Here is a 24,000-nt window from a genome sequence, read left to right on the forward strand (position 1 = left end):
TATGAACTATCTAATAGGTATATATTTGTGTGTGTGTGTGTGTGTAAACTCAATGATTCAGTTACTATTCTTGCATATCTGTATTTGTCTACCCACATCATTCCATGCTATGTACTTCTTGGCAATAATCTTAATACCCGTTCACCTGTACTAGTATTTGAGATTCAACCAAAGAACGGGTGGCAGAGTCATCGGGTAGCTCGCTAAGGTTTTGCGAATGATTAATGTTCAGACGATTGTTAACATAGCATTAACAAGGGTGACATTAAACTGCCATTTATGGTTTATACGATATCAGAGCCTATGTGATATTTCTAGTTTTTACAGGATACTCGTATATCAAAAGACATACGAGTATGTCAAAACATCTTTTATCCGAACCGAGTGCTTGCCTCGTCTTCCTCCCTGGACTGACTATAGTTCAATCCATATTCCTTAGGAATTTGGGAATATTTTGATCAAACGTTGTTTTTCGCTAATTAACAAGGCGATTTATATATCAGTAATAAGTCAGAATTTTTACACAAATAAGAAAGTGAATCCTGTATAACGGAATCGACTGAAGCTTACCAGTAGTGGCGAGTGTGAATATTGTCTTTCACCGTTGCTAAATGCAATGGTTGTTTGTTCAAATCAAGCCATATATAAATCCGTAAATATAAGGGTAAAAACATAAACATAATTATACTTAAGATTCAGCTAATTCAATTAGAGGGACACTGGGGTTCACACTGATCAAGATTTTCACCATTCTTTAAGTCTTCGTAACTTTTCAATACTAGCATTTTGAGAATTATCCTGGACATGCTTTCCCTAGGCAACTTCGCCACGAGAAACCCACCTTTTGCATGAGGTCACCAATTACACCGTCCCATGTACCGTCTGGGAGCACATGACCCCAGGTAGAGTACTCCTTTGGTTCGACTGTGAAATTCAAGAACTTCTGGATGATCTTCAAGATGTCGTTCGAGTAACCGACCATCTCCACCAGCGAGCCTTCACCCGATCTTTTAATTTCGAGCACCCTTGGTTTCTGAAAGTAGATTTATAAAGCGCACACATGTTATATGTATAATATATGTATTTAAGAGCATTAAGGATATACAGTCTGGAATTCTTAGACACAGACCGTGGTAAAATTTATGCCGTGGGAATTAGGTTAAAATACCCAGTTTTTAATCGACAAACCTGGCAGAAAGCAGTTACAACATGGCACTCGGAGCAAAGTTACAACATGGCAACTCGGGGCATGTTACGTGGCTGACTTAATACAAATTCTTAATATTTAGACTTCATATCACCAATGCTTTCATCGTGATTTTCATGGTTTCCGTTTTGCATTGAAGGACTTAAAACTAAATGAGGAAAGGAACAGATTTCGCGGGGAGACACTTAACCACCAGGGTTTGAAATCTGTCGATTTTGGATGTCCTCTCTCTGACTTTCTGCTAAATCAGGATACAAGCAAATTCGTCTCTGCTCTTTAACTCAATAACTGACTATTCCATGGATAAACTTAGCACCTACAGAACTGGAGGTAAATTAATATGTAAAATGCAGTGTCATCGCCATTTCTTTGTAAATCCGTCGGTTTCGTGAAGTAATTAGGAGCCATAAAACTCGGTACTTTCGAATTGTTAGCGATCAGTAATATCAGCAAATCCCTATTGTCCTGTGACACGGAGTTTCGAGTTTAGACCCATAACACAAGACGAGTCTTTAAACTGGTCTCGTAGTTACTTCCCTCTTGGTGAATACCTCTTACGTGAGCCTAAGGCGTCATCCCTTTTGTAAATTTGATTGTCTTTAATGCATGAAAGGGAATTTCTCTCTCTCATCTTTGTGAAGACGTCGTATACTGTCTTTTCTATAATATGTGAAAGACAGTTTTACGAGAAGTACAATTTGGCCTCATCTTAGTCTCAATAAGTTCTCATGTCGTTTCCTCTCAAAATTTGATATCCTTTTTTCATTTTTGTTTTCACAGACAAGGATTAACATTTCCTGTACACTTGATAACCAGTTGAACACGTAATTAATTCTGATCCGGAACATTAATTACTACATTACAACGTCAACTCAGCTGTTGAGTAGTACTGATTGGTAACTGACTTTGAATGATCTAATCATATAATATATTCTCCTACTAAACATATCGAAGAAAATATAAATATAATTTGTTGGTGACGATAAAATATTCGTTTTAATTTCTAAAGAGTAAAACTCGTTTTCAAGATATCTAGCAATTATATATATATATATATATATATATACTTATATATATATATCATATATTATATATATATATAATATATATTATTGAATATATATGTATATAGTTTATATACTATATATATATATATATATATATATATATATATATATATTATATATATATATATATATATATATAGAGAGAGAGAGAGAGAGAGAGAGAGAGAGAGAGAGAGAGAGAGAGAGAGATTGTAACTTGTAAGATTACTTATGGTAATGTTATAAACTGTTTTTACACGTAGAAAGACTAATTCATACTCTCTCTGAAAACTTAAAAAAGTTGATGATTATAGGCAAGGTCTGTGTTCACAGCAATGAATAACTGATGGTAATAATATATCGTTGTAAACGTGCAAGAACCATATCGGTTAACGAAAAGGACGCCAAACATATCTCAGAATTGGCATTACAGCCAAAAACAATCAAGTTGGTGACAGAGTGTGCTCACATTCATTTATAATAACTATCATTAGTGATAATGGCCCTGTTATAGTAATATGTTTCGTGACCTAACATTTAGAAATATAGTTGCAAGGCTATTACGAACATATTTACTTATCCTAAGGAGTAAAAAGGTTTATTGTAATAGTAATAAGATATTTGTTTGCCCGTTCTCTTTACATGTCAATAGCAATCATATTCATCATGACGAACTAAAACTATACTTGTAATACACTTCGCCTATTCACTGATGACATTAAGTGGTCGTCATAAATATTTGAAATACTAATAGCTACTTACACAGTCAGTATTAAGTTGACGACAAAAGTTCATCGGAATACGTAAAACATATTTACCGATTAATTTACGTAAATGACTAGCTGGTAGTGAGGGGGTGTCGTTGGGTAGAGTAACACTTGAAGACTGTACTTGTTCATTAAAAAAGCAACATTAATAAGTTGATAACAGTATATACCGTGCAAGAACAATAATAACATATAGTAAATTTCATAAAAATATGTAAAATTTACAAATGCGCAGGAAGACAACTAACACGAATAACCGAATGATTTTGCTGGTGACACTATTAACCAGACCCTGTAATTAACTATACTTACGTTAATGACACCGATAATCAGATGTCGGCCCAGGAAGTCCATCGACTCGGCCGGGAAGATGGTCTTCGTCACCTTCAGACCTGAGGTCTTCGTCCATCTAAAGAAAATTATTATTTATATTATTATTATTATTATTATTATTATTATTATTATTATTATTATTGTATGCTTAAAGTAAACCCTCTTTTAAACATATTTTATTAAAAGCAATTCCTACCTCAGCTGCATTAATTTGATAAAATTAACGCGGCTGAGGCAGCAATTATTTTTAATAAAACATTATTATTATTATTATTATTATTATTATTATTATTATTATTATTATTATTATATTATTATTATTATTATTATTTCATAGTTGCACACACTGGTATGAGGTAAGTGACCAAGGCCTTAATTTATAGAATGCACGAATGAGAAGGCAAAATACAATGCTGAATAATACTTAAGAGTAAGTGAATAGAATCCATATCTTTATTTTTCCATAGAAGATGGAAAACAATGAAGACATGAACTGTTCATATGTGGGATATGACAATGTGTGAAAAAGGAAAAAGGAATAGATGTAGAATGCCCCACAAGGTTTTAAAAAATTATCTTTATATATATATATTATTATATATATATATATATATATATATATATATATATATATGTAAGACATAGGGTTTTTGATTAATAAATATATTGTTCGTACGTTCTCTGTGACCTATGGAATGTGGAGGACAGGGCAGAGTAACGACCTGAGAATAGCTGATCAATGAGTTTCTAGGGGATGGCGTGAGATAAAAGTGCTTAGTTCAGGAAGTCAATGTACGACAGTTTATGAACTCTTCCAAAGTGCTTTGTGAAACTAGATGCAGCTATAACCGCGAGGCGTTGTCGAAGTGTGCATTCGTATGTGCGTGTGGCGCCTCTTCTATTCATAATGCCAAGTTTATGGGAAGACTTGCACAGACATTCGGGGAGGAAGGCGAAGCCATGATGGCAGATGCCAAAGTGTTTTTATTTATCAGTGAGTGATATTCCGGTTGGGAATGGGGTAAGTGTTACCTTTACTTTAGCCAAAGGGGTGGCTTGTTTGATATCTTGTAAGATGTTCCATTTTATTGACTTTGTCTTTAAACTTGTGTGTGTACTTACCGGGATGTGTTCTGTATCTTTGGCAGATGGTTCTGGATTTCGGTGGGACAGAGTTCCCAGGGAAAGGTGTGACCTTTTGGGTGACTTGACAATGAGTTGTTTTAAGTTAGTCTGTAAGACTGGATTACTTAGTTAATCGACTTAGTTATTATGTAAATAAACGTTATGTTATGATGCAACTCTCTCATTTTCATTACCTGTTAGAATGGAGAGAAAGAGGTGGAGAGAGAGAGAGAGAGAGAGAGAGAGAGAGAGATATGGGGTGATTGCCGGGAGAGAGAGAGAGAGCCTGAGTGTATAATGGAGTTATGGGGTCTGCCTTCCGTTTCGTCCACGCTTACCGTATGAATTACATGGGGTTTTCCCCCATGTTGATAGTGTGGCAGACGGTTAAAGAGGGGATATGAAAGTTTTCTTGCTTTTCTATGCCTAGGAACGCCAATGAAGGGATGGTTGGCCAGTTAGAAAAAAGGGGTAGAGAAAATGTCCGTCCGTGAGATGGGGGGATGAGGAAAGATTTTCTATTAGGGTCATCAAATTTGCTCGTACCGAGATTCTTCAGGGTGGGAGTCGTGAGACAAGCACTCAGTCTAGTTTGTAAGGGAGTGTTGCTAGGAGTCATCTCACCGGTCGCGTTTGTATTGTGCCGACGAGATTTACTCGTTTTTACGAAGAATTTCGAGTTCCTTTTGTTCCCATTATGGAGTGGTGAGTGTTAAACTATTGTTTATCAAAAAGGAGTGGGTTTTTGTTTAAATATTTCAGGGTTATGGGATTGGTTCAAGAGGTCAACAATTTTTCTTGTCTTTGCCCCATAGTGACGTGTTTTCTTTATTCACGCGTGTTTGTAATAGACGTATGCATTCGTCTTTGTTTAAAACATAGGAGTGTATTTTTCTATGCATGGGAACTGTGCTTAGATAAGCATATTTGGCTTAGTGACACAGAGCGGCCACAATTTTAAGGGCTCAGCACATTTCTGCAGAGAGGCGCCTTGCATTGCGAGGGTGTACGGGCATCCCTCGGGGGGATAGTAGCATGGGAGGTACCACTAGCCTCACTCGTGAGATAGTGCAGGGGAGGGTATTGCGAGATGGGGGATACTACTGGTATGCCTTGGACTGTTCTGCCGCTCGACTGAGGGGTTGTTCTCAGGGGGGGAGAAATTTTTTTTTCTCAGTGTGGGTGAACTTCCCCTTTTCCTTTTTTTTTTCTTTGTGTTGGGGATGGATTTGGCCTTGACATTGAATGCTAAGATATCAGCTGATTGATAAGAGATTTTTTTTTTCTCTCTTGGATGAAGAGAAAAGGAAATGAAAAGAGATTTTTCTTTTACAAGAATGAGGGGAAAAGTAGTTAACATGCACGGGATGTGTTATATGTTTCTTTGTGCCTTGAAAGACACAAATATAAGGGGGATACAGATTATTTTTTTTATTGTGTTGGAGAAATTACTTTGAAATGCTGATGATTGGTGTTGTATCTGTGTTGTGTGGCAATGGTGTTATGTCATGGTGTTGCATGCTGGAGAAATTGTGTCATAGGATTCAGCAATACTGTTGTATGCTATTTGAATTTCACCCTTACTTGAGATTATTGCTATGAAGAGTTCTATTATTTTATTAATATTATACTTGAGATGTGTCACGGGAGGTTTGCTTAAGTATAATTATCATTACGGGAGAATTGTTTTGCGAGAGATTTGAGATATTTCATGGGAGATTAGTCAATAATTATTACAGATAATTATTCAAGGAGAATTATTACAATGAATTAATGGGAGAAGTCTTGTGTTAATTATTTGTTGAGTTTTTGTAACTTTGGAGAATATTTCAGTGATTCACGGGGATGAGTTTTGCTGAATCTTGGTGAATCTGGCTGAATCTTGGTGAATTGTGTGAAATTTTGCTGAACTTTTGCTGAATTTTTGGAGAATGGACAAGCATTAACATTGGTGATAATTTTTGTACTGATACTGATGATTTTGATGATAGCAATTTTTTTGGTGATTTTGTGATAATGATATTTTTGATACTGATTTATTTTATACTAATACGTGGGTGTTTTAATGCTGTCAAGGGAGGTGAAATCTTTTGTGATTATGGGAAAACTAACAACACATTATTTTAGTTTTTTTTTTTCGTTTTTTTTATGAGTTCAGCAGATAAATTGCTTGACATCTAGTGAGTTAACGGGAGCTAGTTAATGGTGCCGTTGATTTTTCTTTTCTCCTTTTTTGGAAATTAGCCATCGCTGACACAAGTTTTTTTTACCAAGGGTGAATTTGAATTTATTTTTTCTCTCCAGTTAGTGTGAATATTGTCTCAGTTCATGACTTAGAGTCATTGTTCAGGAACGTGTTTGTGTTTTAGCTATTTGATGCTATAGAGTAATATAGGGGAGAATTTCTTGCATGTTTTGAATGCATACGTAATGGCACTACATTTTTTCTCTAGATATTTGTGTTTCAGAAATTGTGAGTTTTCTTGCACAATACCTTTGTTGTATTTGTGACAACTTTGTGAGAGATAGGAAACTTGGTTAAGTTTTCTAGTGGCTTATGTCGTAGTGCATATGGGGAAGTCTTTGCTTAGACACTGTGAATTTGGAGTTCTGTTATAATGACTTGTGGCACATTGGTGATTTTTTTCTAGAACTTTCTAGACAGTTTTATATGCCGAGTTTTTGCCTTTTTTTTAGCAGTTATGCTAAATGGAGTGAGTTTTTATAGTTTTTACTATAACATTGAGTTATTCTCTGGAGAATTGGAGTTAGAATTGAGATATAATTGAGATATATTATTTTGGAGAGATAATTGGAGGTATATTATTGATTTTGAGTTATATTTGAGATATAATATATGGGAGATGTATATTTTTGGCCATTTTTGATATTTGCCAATGTGGTATGAGCTATGTTTAGTTCAATTATTTTGCAGCCATCTTTGTTGCAAATGGAGACACATATTTGGAGATTATGGGGCAATATTTGTGAGTGTGTGAGTTAGATGCCTTGAGTGCACATTTTTTTTGGAGATGGGATTTCATTTTTTGATATTCCTTTTTTGGAGATATATATATATTTTTTGGAGCCTTGTTTTGTTCCACATGGAGTTATTGGGGAAATAGAGGTAAATATTTTGTATTTGCCGAAATAGAGGTGATTATTCTATTCCTGGAGTGGTTTTTTTTTTTTTTACTGACATGTGGCTATTGGAGAAATAAGAGAATAATATAAGGGGGTTGGTTATTAACCAAATGGAGGAAATATTTTTATAACCGGAGTGGTGTTATTATTGATATGATGTCTCATAATGGAGTTGGAATTAATCTTGGGCGGGTGACTCTCTTTTTTTTTGTGGTTATGGAGTTTTTTTTTTCGAGTCGAGAGAAGATTTCTGTGGTTCTCTTTTTTGATTTCGTGACTATTTAGAGGCGAATGGCATTACTGCATTACGAGTTATATGGAGATGTGTGTGCATTTTTTATGTTCACAAGGTGTATTCTTGGAGAAATATAATTTGGGAAAAGTCATGTTGAGAGAATAAGTCTTCGAGACGAATTTTTGAAACATTAGTCATATCCTGGAGTTAATTCTGTGAAATGTGTCAGTTAGACCTTTTTTTTCTGAGAATCATGGTTTTTTTTTTTTTTTTTTTTTTTTTCTTCTTCCTTTTCCTATGAGAGATATGATTTGGGGATTGAGCTTAAGTAGCATTTCTTTTTTGGACGGGAGATTTGATTTTACCGGGAGGTGTAATTTTTCGAGGGTTATTGTTAACGTAAATGGGAGTTTGACATTAAGTCTCATTGTGATTAATTATTGAGCAGTAGAGGGGTTTTTGCTGTTAAAAGTAGGAGATTTTTGCTGATTTTGTGGGTTGTTTAAATATCAGAACTAGAGAGAATTTTTTGGGTCTGGGGGTTACGTGATTCTTTTCTTTCTTGAGCTCGTTACGAATTTTTTCTTTTTTTTTTTTTGTGAGCACATTCGAGTTCGAAGTGTGAGTGGAGAATTCTGTGGAGTTGCTGTGATTTCTGAGTTGTGTGTGTGCTGATGTGTGAGTTTGGAGAATTGAGTTGGAGAACTTGATGTTTTTTTTCTTAGAGAGTTGCGATAATGACTTATCATTTTAGTAGTCATATTAAGGGAGTTAATTGGGAGACGTTCAGTTAGTATTTCTGACCTTTTTGAGATCGTTGTTTGATAGAGGTAGTATGTTTGGGTTAATTTTCTTAGATTGACCAGTGACCTGACTGACATACTAACGCCCAAAAGTCGTTCCCCGACACCAGCAAGACGTCCACCAGCCGTGAAGAGAGGTTGCTGCCATGTTGTCCAGGGTGATTACAAGTATTTCCATGATGGGTGATCGCGAGAATTCTACAGCGTGTTTTTTTGGGGATCTACAAGAAGCCGTGAGAGTCTTCTACGATGAGGGAGGCATTCCGTCTTCCTACAGTTGCTACAGCTTGCTACAGTCTACTGTCTGTGCAGCTACTTGCAGACAAGCGAAGAGGGATATTCAAGAATCCTAATGCAGAAAATATGAGAGAAAATGCGTTTTGTGTGTTATTGGGAGATAAACAGCTGTGATAAGACTTTATTTTATAATGCCAGAGACGTGCAGTTTTACTTATTTTATTTTAAGCCGGCCAATGTTTTATATTATATAAGCAATTTTGCTAGGCGGGGGCTAGCATATAGGTGCGAGGCCGAGCAATCTGTAAGACATAGGGTTTTGATTAATAATATATTGTTCGTACGTTCTCTGTGACCTATGGAATGTGGAGGACAGGGCAGAGTAACGACCTGAGAATAGCTGATCAATGAGTTTCTAGGGGATGGCGTGAGATAAAAGTGCTTAGTTCAGGAAGTCAATGTACGACAGTTTATGAACTCTTCCCAAAGTGCCTTTGTGAAACTAGATGCAGCTAGAACCGCGAGGCGTTGTCGAAGTGTGACTTCGTATGTGCGTGTGCGCCTCTTCTATCATAATGCCAAGTTTATGGGAAGACTTGCACAGACATTCGGGGAGGAAGGCGAAGCCATGATGGCAGATGCCAAAGTGTTTTTATTTATCAGTGAGTGATATTCCGGTTGGGAATGGGTAAGTGTTACCTTTACTTTAGCCAAAGGGGTGGCTTGTTTGATATCTTGTAAGATGTTCCATTTTATTGACTTTGTCTTTAAACTTGTGTGTGTACTTACCGGGATGTGTTTCTGTATTCTTTGGCAGATGGTTCTGGATTTCGGTGGGACAGAGTTCCCAGGGAAAGGTGTGACCTTTTGGGTGACTTGACAATGAGTTGTTTTAAGTTAGTCTGTAAGACTGGATTACTTAGTTAATCGACTTAGTTATTATTGTAAATAAACGTTATGTTATGATGCAACTCTCTCATTTTCATTACCTGTTAGAATGGAGAGAAAGAGGTGGAGAGAGAGAGAGAGAGAGAGAGAGAGAGAGAGAGAGAGAGAGAGAGAGAGAGAGAGAGATGGGGTGATTGCCGGGAGAGAGAGAGAGAGAGCCTGAGTGTATAATGGAGTTATGGGGTCTGCCTTCCGTTTCGTGTCCACGCTTACCGTATGAATACATGGGGTTTTCCCCATGTTTATATATATGTATATATATATATATATATCTATATATATATATAATATATATATATATATATATATATATATAGATGAAAGGTGAAAAAGACAAATTATTTATCGTTTTCATAAGTGAAGTAAACTAATATGCGAAAGAAATTATATTGCTATATGAAAAAATAACGCTGTATGAGAATTAACAACTAATTGTTACTACAGTAGAATGCCCCAAACTTGAGGAAAATGGCAGAATGCACGAATGAGAAGGCAAAATACAATGCTGAATAATACTTGAGAGTAAGTGAATAGAATCCATATCTTTATTTTTTCCATAGAAATGGAAAAACAATAAACACATGAACTGTTCATATGTGGGATATGACCATAGTGAGAAAATGGAATAGATGTAGAATGCCCCACAAGGTTTTAAAAAATTATCTTTATATATATATATATAGATGAAAGGTGAAAAAGACAAATTATTTATCGTTTTCATAAGTGAAGTAAACTAATATGCGAAAGAAATTATATTGCTATGTGAAAAAAAAAACGCTGTAATGAGAAATTAACAAAGAGTGTATTACAGTAGATGCCCCAAATGTGAGAAAATGGCAGATGGCCGAAATGTTACCAAAAATGCAGCGTCCAAATGTGAGAAAGAGTATGTAGTATCACGTGCAAATATATAGATATGTAAATAAAAGGGGATATATATCCACAGAAATGAAAAGAAACAGTTTCAATAGACAATGGATAAAGTACTCAGAAGTGTAGAGACATTGACCAACAAAACTGACTATTTCTTACATTTTCCTCCATTTTCATATCTGTCGCGCAATTGTTTAATTGACTTTAAGGTAAATACTGTCCTGTGTCTCATATTTACTCATAAAAAGTTTTAAGGGATAAACGACTCTGCTTGTGCATGAAGTGAATACGAAACAAGTGAATTAATTGATAGTTTTGTTTGTCTTTTCCATATCCTATTGTTACAAAGAATTAATTATTTGTTCAATTGGCTTTTACTATTTTGATGATATAACCTTTTCGATAAGAAAGCGTAACATCGCACTCTTTTCCGGTGACTTACCTTACAAAGTGAAATAAACTGTCAAGTTAATCTCGTCATTTGGATATCTCATCCCTCTTTATAAACCACTTTAATAGTATTAATTCCCAAGGCAGCCGGCCTGTGCAGGCAAAACTGAACCCACTTACATTTAGTTATACCTGTGAGTTTATGGCCTGTGCAAGCAAAACTGAACCCCACTAACGTTCAGCTTTCCCTGCACAGGGATAACTGTGTAGGTAGAGCTGAGCGTTACACGGTGCACTTACTTTCCTACGACCTGGAAAAAGCGCGTCCCGTCCCCTGGCGAGATCAGAGTGTAGGCGACCCAGTCTTCAGCTCGATGGAGCGACGGACGCAGAAGAATCGAGATGCTGCCTTCCTCCATGGTATTCGCTAGTTTTTGGTTGCTGACTACGTTGTCTAAGACCACGTAATACCACGTCGTTATCTGTGAGTTCGGGGAAGTCAGAATTCCTTCGTTTAATGGAACGTTTATGAATTTAATGAACTTGCATTGCCATTCATCTTTTGTTTAATTATTTCAGAAGGATCTACACAGTTTTGTTTTATGCTAAGTCAAACTCGGTTGTAGTAAGACAAGCAAGAGATAAAGGAATTTCTTGATTGACGAAAAATTTGCATCGTATGAAAACTGGAAATACGAGGTATGTCAGAGAATTCCATGTTGTGGAAATGAATAATAAAGAACTTAGAGGCTGTCACAAATAACCTAACTATTTTTCATCAACCATTTATTTTTTCACCTTATTCACTTTATAAAAGTAAAGAATTTTCTCTTTTGCAGCCCTATATGACCTGGCTTCTACCTGTAGTTAAATTCTATAGGTGCTTGTACGTTAAAACTTTCGATTACTCGGGGGTAAGCCTACAAACTACTTTGTTATTGTTATTTTTTTGGGGGGTGGGGTGGCAGGAAAGCCTCAAACGGTCTGAAAAGGTGTTTTGCATAGAGTTACAGATACATGAATTTTAAGATAGGATATTTATGATTTATTTATTAGAATAAAAATATATTTCTTATGAAATATAGCATATGTTTTTCATTTTCGTTGGTGAAACAATGGGATATTTGACTGTAGATTTTAGCACGTTTTATTTTATTTGATGCTCTGAATTTCGAGGCTATATTTCTGTTCAATTTTTATTTCTACTTATATCTGAGAATATGTGAACGTATTCAGTTTGTCTTTTTTTTATCCTTGTTGTTAGTACGTGAAGCACTAATTATGAGTATTAATTACGAGGACCACTTCACGTTAAGTTAGGAATATAATGTTTGCAACTTATGCGTCGGGGAAAATCTTTCACGCGTCCCTAGTAAGCTGGAGGTCAAATCACGCCTTGTTTGTTTACCGTTGTCATCTTGGCGGTTTGCCATTTAGAAATTATTGAATACCAACGTTCCTAGAGATTTTTCAATGCCATGAAAATGCTGTTAAGCCGAGTCTTCTCAACAGAATCATCAAACGAATCACCATGATGGTAAGTCTTCAATTTGCATAGTAACATGAAAATATACCCATTCAACTTATCAAATTTCTCTTATTATGTGAATAAAAGCTTTCACGAGTGCAGTTTATATATACGTAAAGTTATCCAGTGAAAAACCAAAGAAAAAAGAAGAAGAATTTGATTATGTAAACGAATGATGAAAACACTTACCCCTATATTTATAACATCCATGTACTGGCGTCTCTGGAAGTTAAAAGAAAAAGTCATTCCAGGTTATTGAAGATATGGGAAAGTGAAATGATTGGATATAAATCATAAATGAGTGAAATCTATAGGTATCACAAAACTCATTTCTGTAGAATGGGAGTAATTATCCGTTGGATGAAAATCGATGATGGGTGTAGAGCGCATAGTACCATGTAATTACACAGGATGGAAGAATGAATGCCACTGAGAAGAATTAAAGCAAAAATGAAGCGATTGATAATAAATTTTCTCCGAAGAAGCTGGTTGAACCGCGAGACAAGTTGCCTTTGCGATTGACATGTCTTTATTTTTCTGAACCAGCGCAACAGACGAAGTTGAAAACTTCAATGTTAGACTTCTTTATTTGTCGAGGTATTGCCATAGCTCACGCAAACCCCGTACGGAGTAGTGCCGTCAGTGCACCTTACATGGTGCACTGTAGGCATCACTCAAGGGTGTTTGCGCCCACTTTTTAACCTTTTACTCAACCTCCACTCCTACTTCCTTTTCTCAGTCTTGCTGTCTAATCATATAACTATTACTTTACAGGGCAACCGTTCCACCTTTTGATCCTCGTACTTCATTTACTTTCATTATCTGGATCTTCTTACCTTGCTGCCCAATCACTCCAATCACTCCCCTTTTAGCTGTCCTAAGCGCCGAATGGCCTAAAGTGCCCAGTACTTGGCTTGGCAGCACCAATTTCATAAAATGAAATCAGAACGCTCACACATGCCCGGCCACAGGCTTTTTTACCTGTGGTATTTGGGTCATTGGAAACCACAGGTATCGGAAAATGTTCGTATTGGACGCAACTTGTAAGCTTCATTCATCATGGGGCCTCACGAGACGCTTTGCTAAGAATCTTGAAGGTAGTGATGGGGTTAATCGTCCCCATACCTAAGGTGAACAGTGTGAAGTGGCTTGAATGCCCAGGCGTAAACGTTATTATTCTATTATTGCATTAACATTAAATATCCAGATACTTCAGCTTATTCTGGTATTCCATTCAGGATACGTGCTAAGTTCATGCATGCAAGAAATACGTGTAGAATGACTCTTTTCACTTTTCTTAGGAAGGGCATGACCCTTACCATGGTATAGCAGTGTCAAGATATTTGCCTTTGAGGATGTGAACACAGGTAGCAAAATGAGATTAACTACTAAGGTTCAGAACAAGAAAAAAAGGTCATTAAAGTGTAGAATTCAGGTCGAGTGTACGATATTCAGTCCAGCTACACTATCAGAACGGAAAAGGTTAAAACTTTGATATCTGATGTATCAAATGGAATTAGGCCTTTCTGGAAATCAGACCCCATTGAATTAAGCCTCCATAAGATGTATGCAGGTTATCTGAACTCCAGAAATTACTGACAAAATCAAGTTTCCCGTTGGACGAGTGAACTTCGCGCTCGGCTACCAATCTGGTGGTCCGAGTTCGATTCTCGGCTCGGCCAACGCGAAATCAGAGGAATTTATTTCTGGTGATAGAAATTCATTTCTCGATGTATGTGGTTCGGATCCCATAATAAGCTGTAGGTCCCGTTGCCAGGTAACCAATTGGTTCCTAGCCACGTAAAAATATCTAATCCTTTGGGTCAGCCCTAGGAGAGCTGTTAATCAGCTAAGTGGTCTGGTAAAACTAAGATATACTTAAACTGAAATATCAAAAGAAAGTGTCTGTTCACGCCGGTGAAAACAATAATGAACATATTTTTAAATTCATCACATCAACATTAGAGGTTTTGTTTCCATGAGTCTTGAAAGTCTGACTGATGATGTTATGAAATTTAGGCTCCTAATCCAACACCGAGGTACTTTCGGCCACTTACAGATGAAGACCGTGAAAAGAGGGAACTGGAGGAGTTGAACAGCAAACTAAGGTTATCCAGAAAAAAAAAAAACGTACCATGGCGTCACAACAACTTAGTTCATCGACGGGTTATCCAGAAAATTAAGGCGATGACATAAAATCGCCTAAAGGCAGAACTAGGAGAAAACCGCAAATTTGTATCATGGAGTAATAGTTAGAGAGGCTGGACAGCAAGACTGAGGAAAGGAGGCTGTTTGGAGGTAAAGTAAAAGGATAAAATTTGGGTGCAGCTAGGAATCGAAGGGACGCTGCAAACGCTCATAGTAGTACCTACAGTCCACCATGTGAGGTGTACTAACGACTCTCCCCCGTACATGGAAGTTTGACCGTTAATTAAAGAGAATTTCGAAATTCGTCACAAACAACTCATCTGACATAAGGGGTCGGACAGAGTTTAAAGAAAATATAGTCCTTGAAAAATAGTATCTTCCGGTAAGAGGAATTAACACCTAGAAAAATGAAAAATGAAAAATGAAAAAGAAACACTTGTGTATCAAAAGACTTTGAATCTGGTATCAAATAGTCATATACAAGCATAGCAACGTTATTCTTTGCTCTATCGACCCAGAATATGCAGGAGGACTATAGATGTGCTGTATTATGGTATTGTAGGCAGATAAGCTATAGTGCATAACCTGCATATCATAAGAGAAATAACTCTCCCAGTTCAGGATAAGGAAAATGAAGCCTTCGTGAAGCGTAGGATGGGTAGGGAGAATAGGGAGTAGGTTTGGTTTAAGTTGAGTTGAATATAGAATTTAGGGGCAAAGGCCAAGCACTGGGACCTATGAGGTCATTCAGCGCTGAAATGGAAATGAACAGTAAAAGGTTTGAAAGGTGTGACAGGAGGAAAACCTCGCAGTTGCACTATGAAGTATTAGGAGAGGGTGGAGAGTAAGATGAAGAAAGAGAATATGAAAGACGGTACAGTAAAAGGAACGAAAATGGGTTGCAGCTAGGAGCCGATGGCACGCTGCAAAGAACCTTAAGTAATGCTTACAGTGCACCGAATGAGGTCCACTGACGGCACTACCCCACTACGGAGAGTTTTGGTTTAGAAATGTTTGCAATGCGTAAGGCAACCGCAAGATTCATAATAATAAGTAGAGAGCTTAGCAATGGACGAGATTAGAATATCCGAAATCATTCAAGTTTTGGACTCGCCGACGATTACCTGTAGGAGAGGTGACCCATACCGTAACAACTATGTTGACGATGTCATTTGAGGAACCATAGACGATGAACTGGTCTGCGCTGAGGTAACCCTCGGTGGGTCCAAGATGCGACAGGAATTTGATGAGGTTCGGCCACAGCTCGATTTGGATATAGCGGGAAACTAACATGTTGGCGACAGTGTCGAGACCCTTCACTGAAAAAAAAAAATGGTAGTTTCGAGTTGTCTTTTGAGATGAGGCTGGCACATTTACTTGTCATCATGATTAATGTAGTTATCGAAGGCAGTCACACTAGGCAATAGTTAAGCTTTATTAAAGTCAAATGAAATATTTTTTTCTCTGTTTATTTATCATAATATCGATGATGTAGATTCATCTCAAATATATACCTTAGACTTGGCATTTACTGTGAACTGAATATGAATAAATGAGGAATTATCCATTGGATGATTTATGCCGATCATAAAACAAGTTAACTGTTACTAAATCAGTGGAATTATTTAGGAATGTCACATCAGTCATTTTTGGCAGGAGATAGATTTCCTTATCAAAATGAATTACTTTTTGGAAACCTTTAGCTCCCTACCGATAACTCCTTTGGTGACGAGATGAACGTCGACATGGCCAGTAACGGTCAAAATATCAATGAGAAAATTGCCCAGTTTCGCCCCAGCATCCGACTCGAGTTTTGGGTTCAAGGTCAGTTTGACCCTGTCCGAATTCGACGTAGATCCGTTTGCGATCTCATCTGCATTCGGGAGTAAAGAGGTCATTTATAATTGTTCATGTCACTGTTGTTGTTTTCATTGTAAGTAACTTATACACATTCTTATGATAGAAAAAAGGTCAACTGACGTAGACAGAAAGTTTCCACAAGACGGAGAGCCTGGGGTTGAAGAACGCCAATTGGAGTCCCAGTTTACAAGGAGCAAGAAGCAAATTCAGTGGGAAATAAGTTTGGTGAATTTGATACAAATAATTCTTGAAAAAATAGTAAGATAATTAACAGAAGAATCAAGCATAAGTGTATAGATGCATAAGTAACATAGATGCATAAGTAATAGCTAACTGAAGTGCAATGTAAATTTCAGATAGATGTAGACATTAAAGGCGATGGGCATCACAGAAGTGTAACATTCATAAGAGGTTCAGTATAACAAATTCAAATAAAATTAGTCGAAATCTGAACATAAACGAAATATAAATTAAGAAGACTTCATTCTCTGGGAAATAAATATGAATATCGAAGAAATGGTGCAAATAAAGTTCAAGATTTTATTCACCAAAAGGAAATATAGTAAGAAAGGAATAAATGAATTGAGGTAACTGTTCTAAACTTGATATTTTAGAGGTAAACAAAACTATTATTGCAAAACACCAGAAAAGGGGTAAGAGATAAGGCTGATCCCCAAAGAATAAATTTGGGGTGAAATATGAGTCCATACAACTATATCATGACTACTCGAGTGCTATTTCTGCATTGATTGTAAATCGATTTTCCTTCTCTAAGCTTTATTTATGTTAGGTTCAGTTGTGCTAAAAGCAGACACAAATTTTTGTTTATTACTAGAAACCGCTATTCTGTGCATCTTTGAAGGAATCACAAAAGATTGAAAGCAGCAAAAGGATATCAAAGGCATCAAAGAACCCTAATTCAAAAGATTGAAAATGCTGTGCTTATGATCGAAACTGACACTAGTTCATCATGCTTGGCAGAAATGAATTCAGAGGTCCTTCAATAATTGTATTAATGTCTTAATATTATCTCCTTTCAACGGTGTTGTAAATTTTCACTCGAGTGAGTTGATGTTAAATTTTCGACTGAAAAGAGCAAGCGGAAGTGGTTGGACATCGAGATTAAGCGATCCAGAAAATAAAGGCGATGCAGTACAAGGAAATAAAGATGGACATTGGAGGAACCCCCTCAACTGGATTGAAAATTGATAGTTAGAGAGCTTGGACAAGACTGAAGGAAGGTAGCTGAATGGAGTCAAAAGTAAAACGCTAAAATGTGGATGCAGGTAGGGTTCACTGTCTGGGCTTGACTTCACCTTCTTTTGAGTAAATTAGTGCAAAAGAAGTGCTTGGCGGAAAGTTATGTACTATGAAAGATGGTTCCGACCACAGATGAAAGGCATCAACGTCTACAATTATTGTTCACCATATCCAATACTTACTAACTGCGAATCTTGGATATCTGCAATTATGATGTGTATCTTCGTTACTAACTGCAACGCCGTTATATAACGAAGCATCTCCTCCAGTTCCACTTACTAAAACTTTCGCCTCCTTGTCAAGTTGAGAAACAGAAAACGACCTGTACGTTTCTCCTTTGTATTTCACACTGGGAAAAGTCCTTCCACTTCCAGCCTCGTAGTTTGTGCCATTAAGGCCAGGGGGCGTGGCTAGACTAGCGTTTTGAAATTCCGATGACCAGCGGTATCGTCCCATCGCTCCCACTCTTTTCTCATTGTTTAATTGGGTTGAACTCAGAGCCGAGAGCAGTATCATCGTGATCCGTAGCAAGAAACACCGAAGGGTTTTCATGCTGTTGTTTATGTTAATATCTAAAGCAAAGAAGGCAGCAGCAAGAGCAGCAACACAGTTGGAGTGGCTCCAGCTGTTCAAGTATTCTTTCTTCCTCCCTTCTCCGATGTTAAAACCTGGGAAAAGAAAAAGAATGTAACAATAGTCTTCATATGTATTTCCAATCATGTCAGGTTCTCAAAAATACTGTCAAATTATCATTTCAAGCCAATGTAAAATTGTTTGCGCTTCAAATATTTTGCGGTCTTAAGTATAGTACATATAAGAATCACTTTTGAAGCCTCAGTCTTTCTATTTAGGTCCATGGTACTGAGTAATGACTAGTTTTTTTTTTTTACTTTCACTTAACTTTTCAGCTGAAAAAAAAATTGTTCTAAGATCCGCTGCTGCATGATCTTTTAGAAATGGAGAATTTTTTTTTTATCAAATTTCAGTTCACTGACATTGTTTCTGAAATTTCACGCGGATAAGAGTCATTCAGTCACTCTAGGTGCTTATCTTTATAAATGAAGTAAGTTATTATGTAATCGTGATTACGATAACATTTTCAGTTTACTTGACCAAGCTCCTAGGCCTGAGTATTGTTTTGTCAGGTTAGGTCTTGCTGTTATCTCCAGATGATGTTTAAATGTTCAGATTCCATGAACCTTTTGGATTGGTTTTTGCTAAGGCAGTCATGCTTATTGTCCTACGGAAGTTATGGGAAGCTCGCTATCTTTAATGCATCTAACTTTAGATTTCCTTTGTGCTCTCTCATGAGTTTTTATTCTCCGTTCATTTTTGTTTTACTTTCCCAAATAAAGTGCAACATTGTTGCTCAGCTTTCTTGAGTTATACGTATTGTGGAACTTATACATCATTTATTGTCGATTTATTTTCTATTTAGCTAACAAAAAAGTTCTGTACTCTGACCACAGTGAGATTTTTCCTTAACATGTAGAGAAAGAATACAGCTTAGGAAGAAATTCGCGTTCATTACGGGCAGGGATCGGGTCTTAGGGAAGGAGTGTGACAGAAACATATTCCTTTCGTCTTGAAGGCTACATTCTACAGGAACAAGGAAAAAATGGCTTTAGGAAAGAGTGAAGGGAAATAAGGTGGGAATTCCACTTAGAATGGATTGAATGTTGATGGTTAAAAGCACACATGTGGAGTGGCTGATCAAACTGCTACCAAATCAACATGGGCCCGTAGATGATGTGTTTGTGCAATAGGTTACGATTTTCTTTAGACGTCATCCTAGGTTAAACAGGTACCACAGTTTCTTTAAGGAAAATAGGTTTTCTGACAAAAAATTAGCAAATATACAATTGGGCTCAAACCACAATTGTTTAACATGATTCCCTTGCCTAAGCGTTACGACGACCTAACATGTTAAGTCTTACAAAAGACTACTCCGAATTCAAGAAAACCTTCCTTAAATCCATGTTACATAATCGTAATTAAGCATTACAAAAGCAAGAATTTGTGACTTTGGAAATGTAAATGTCTTCACAAAATGTAAATGTTCTTCGATCTGTTCCCCAGTGACATGTATCCTTGATGTATCTATAATCCAGGGAAGCCAGTCGAAACCGTCAATACGTAATACATACATGTGGCAATTTGTTGTAGTCCTTTCTGAAGGGGGCAGCGCTTCACCAAGATGTCAAGCTACAGAAAGCTGTCGATAAGTGTTGGTAACCGTAGCCGTTCGTCGGTCTTGGTTGATTTTTGGACATCGATAAGAAGAAAGGCAAGTTGTGTCACAGTCTGACACACCTCGTTTTCAGGTTCTTATATCTGCGTCAGGTAAGAACAGATTTTACCGTCCATGATTATTGGACTATCCGACTCATTCGAAGCGTAACCGCTTCCGGTATGCTCCTTGAAAAAACAGAGCTAAACCTGTGTTTCACAACGCTACATGTAGCCTTATTAAACGTGACTTACCTAAAACAGGATACAGAACCAATCGATCGAACGGAGAGGGCAAATACGATAAGACACCAGGAGGCAGGAGAAGAGAACTTAAAAGGACAGATGATATCATAAAAAGGACTCGTCAGCTCCCTTAGATTCTCTGCCATCATTTAGACCTGTGGCATTCCCTCAGTTCGAATAAACCCATTTTTTCTTTAAAGGCAGGGGAGGAAATACTTAAGTCTTTTCTTTGTTCCATAAAGTCCTGGGGTCAGCATAAGGAAAAGTAGGGTTTTGGGGGTAAGACTTCGGAAAGTGCCACAAAGAATACTACTATCCAGAAATCACACTTTTTTTTTCTAACTCTATTTCAGTGTCTCTCTCCTTTTTCTCTTCCGCCATTTGCTTCCTCTCATCTTCCATCCCCTCGTTCCTGTAATCTGTTTTTTCTTTCATTCTGTCATCTTCTATCCTTCGCTTTCTCTCTTTTCTGTAATTATTCCTTTTTTCCTTCCCCCAAGCCTTTTTTTTGCTTCCTTGAACTCCTATAGTCATCAGATTTCTTGCTTCCTCTCTTTCGTATTATTTTCCACCTTTTCATTTCTTTCATTCCGATGGCATTCTTCTTTTCACCTCCTGTATCTATTATAATGTGTTTTGCTTTGCTTTCTCTTACTCGTGTAATTTTACACCTCTTGCTTTTGCTTTGCCTTTTAGTTTCTGAAATTTCTAAAATCTTCTGCCTTTTCTTTCTCTCATTCCTGTAAGCTCCCGTTCCTTTGCTTCTTCTTATTCCTATATACACCTGCCTTTCACTTATTATTATTCGTAAGGTCTTCCTTCGTTCACTTTCTATAACTCCTCGAGTTTTTCATCTTTTCCTTCCTCTCATCACTATAATCTGCTCTTTTGCGTTTTATTCCGAGAATAATCTGATTTCTACTGTCTTGAGCTCAGTCCTATGGGCTTCTTCGGTTTTATCTCTCCTTTTATTTTGCAATCTTCTCTCGCTCTTTTGTTTGTATGGTGCTTTTACGTTGCATGGAACCAGTGGTTATTCAGGAACGGGGTAATCCTCTCTTTTGCGTCTCGTCTTTCTAATATTCTGCCTTTGGATCCTCCAATTCTCTCGACCTTTCTCATTTCGTGGTCTATTGTTTGTTTGTATGGTGCTTTAACGTTGCATGAAACCAGTGTCGTGGTCTATTGCATGGTCTTGGAACACCGCATCCTTGGTGGAAGCGATGGACGTTCTAAGCCCATTTTCAACCTTTGAAGGGAATCCTTCACCTCCCCTGCTATGTCCAACCAAGGAGGTTGTGTCCAACAGGTGTGGGAACAATGCAGAGGCAAAGTTAGCCTGGGGTACCCAAAAAACACACATTGGCCATTCCTGGAAAGGGGGGGGGGGACCGTGTCCTCCCCAGGATAGCAACTAGTGACCTCGCTCCTCCAATGATGTGGATCAATGGATTGCCAAATGAAATTGAATCAATCTGTGATAGAATTTATAATTTATATATATTCGTTGTTGGGCAGCAACGTTATCATTAATAAACAAGTAAAAAAAATGCACCGGAGTTTTCTGTATATCGTACAATCAAGGCCAGCGAAAATAGATCTACCTTTCGGTGGTCTCGGCATAATGCTTCAAAAGCAGAGGACCATGTAACTTTAACCACGGCCCGATGGTGGCCAGCCATAAATCATTCCCAGACGCACGATTATGGCTAACTTTAACCTTAAATAAGATCACTACTGAGGATAGAGAGCTGCAATTTGGTATGTTTGATGATTGGAAGGTGGATGACCAACATACCAATTTGCAGCCCTCTAGCCTCAGTAGTTTTTAAGATTCGAGGGCGGACAGAAGTGCGGACGGACAGACAAAGCATCAGCAATCATTTAACCTTCACCTTGCTGCAGTCATTTCAGACGACAAGCCAATAGTCATACAAAGGTTCCCATGTTGTCTGTCTCTTGCTACATCCCCAATTGCTTTTTTTAAGTTCAAAGTTGTAAAAAGCAAGTTGTATTTTTTTCTACGATAAAGAACCATTCTTTCAGTCTTGACAATTATGGCAAATTTCTGAATATTTGTTTAAAGATCAATCTAATTTATCATTTTCTCTTAACGAAGGTAAATCGCTTAACGTAAAAAAAGAAAAGAAAGTAAAGATATTTACATCCAAACTCGTGTACATGAAATATCTAGTTTGTCTCACGAAGCCTCAGTCGTAGAAAGACTATTATTATTATTATTATAATTATTATTATTATTACGGGTATACCAGCGTAATTAATTTCTTATCTGTTTTCTTCAGTCTTTCTCATCAATGTTTTGCCTGCAGGCCAACGCTCATTATTCTAAGAGCTACATTATATTCATATTATAAATCGTAAAAAACTTAAAGCAGGCTGAACTTTCTTCCCCTATGGACAAAATACGAGCATCACTATATAGGCATCGATGGACAATTTATCTTGAGTTGAACATTAGTTGTGATCTTATCCTTCTGAGACAGACATACATATAATATATATATATATATATATATATATATATATATTATATATATATATATAATATACTATATATATATTATATATATATAATATATATATATAATATTATATATATATATGCTTAAAAAGTCACAGTAGATGTACGTGACTTCATCAAATAAGCGAATACCACAGGAAAATGATAGTCAGAAATCCAAGCGCTTTCATCTTTACTAAGACATTGTCAAGGAGCTAATGAAATACAATTGGAGAGAAAGGTCTCAGGTACACAACAAGATCAAGAATACCAGATGGTTAATTGTCAAAAGGCTAAAAATTAAAAGAGATAATCTAGGATTATCGGATATCACACGGTCACAAACCTAATCAGATTTGACCCTAACCAAAATTACAAAGTATCTTTACAGTCAAAAACATGTAAAAACTGAATATATTAATTTTGTTGCTTATATTTATCTACAACTTTTTTCATCAAGTTTAAATAAACCAAGACTTGAATTTAGAACATTTCCATTATTTGACTTGATGAAACAAGATTCAATGATATTCCTTTTAACTGTGTCATTACATGGGATTAAGGCTCTTGCTTGACTCCAGTTAATAGGATGATCTAAATCTCTTATATGTACGAATAATGCATTCGATATTTGCCCACTTCTCACAGAATATTGGTGCTGTTTGAGACGTTGTGAAAGAGATTTTCCGGTCTGTCCGTAATAGACTTGATCACACTTTTTGCAAGGAATTTCATATATGCAGCCTGGAAGATCTTTAGGAGAATTTTTTATTACTAAAGTCTTGACATTAATATTACTGAAAACAATATTTATGATAAAAAGGTTGAAAATTCTAGGAAGAATTGGATGCTGGATTATTGCTATGGAAAATTGAGAAAGTGCTGCAACCGTCTTGAAAGGAAGCTTCAAGTCAAGCCTGGAAGATCTTTAGGAGAATTTTTTATTACTAAAGTCTTGACATTAATATTACTGAAAACAATATTTATCTTAAAAAGCTTTAAAATTCTAAGAAGAATCGGGTGCTGGATTATTGCTACGGAAAATTGAGAAAGTGCTGCAACCGTCTTAAAAGGAAGCTTCAAATCAAGCTGAAGATTCT

At 36.7% G+C, this 24,000-nt stretch overlaps 1 protein-coding gene across 8 annotated transcripts in view; it reads right to left on the reverse strand.

Annotated features, from left to right (window-relative positions):
- Positions 1 to 24,000, reverse strand: part of LOC135216055 (glutamate receptor ionotropic, kainate 2-like) — a 60,572-nt gene that overhangs the window by 11,217 nt on the left and 25,355 nt on the right. For 5 of the 8 annotated variants that reach the window (XM_064251030.1, XM_064251032.1, XM_064251031.1 and 2 more), the window contains 7 exons: positions 18,087 to 18,572; positions 16,496 to 16,657; positions 15,931 to 16,103; positions 12,826 to 12,858; positions 11,409 to 11,590; positions 3,333 to 3,429; positions 842 to 1,033 (listed from right to left, as the gene is read on the reverse strand). In XM_064251030.1, the coding sequence (XP_064107100.1) occupies positions 842 to 1,033; positions 3,333 to 3,429; positions 11,409 to 11,590; positions 12,826 to 12,858; positions 15,931 to 16,103; positions 16,496 to 16,657; positions 18,087 to 18,456 (1,209 nt within the window). In that variant the 5' untranslated portion in view covers positions 18,457 to 18,572. The remainder of the gene's footprint in view (positions 1 to 841; positions 1,034 to 3,332; positions 3,430 to 11,408; positions 11,591 to 12,825; positions 12,859 to 15,930; positions 16,104 to 16,495; positions 16,658 to 18,086; positions 18,573 to 24,000) is intronic. The other 3 variants (XM_064251035.1, XM_064251034.1, XM_064251033.1) reach the window with 2 other exon arrangements.

The sequence above is a fragment of the Macrobrachium nipponense genome, chromosome 6, assembly GCF_015104395.2.
Source record: "Macrobrachium nipponense isolate FS-2020 chromosome 6, ASM1510439v2, whole genome shotgun sequence".
Taxonomy (NCBI): domain Eukaryota; kingdom Metazoa; phylum Arthropoda; class Malacostraca; order Decapoda; family Palaemonidae; genus Macrobrachium; species Macrobrachium nipponense.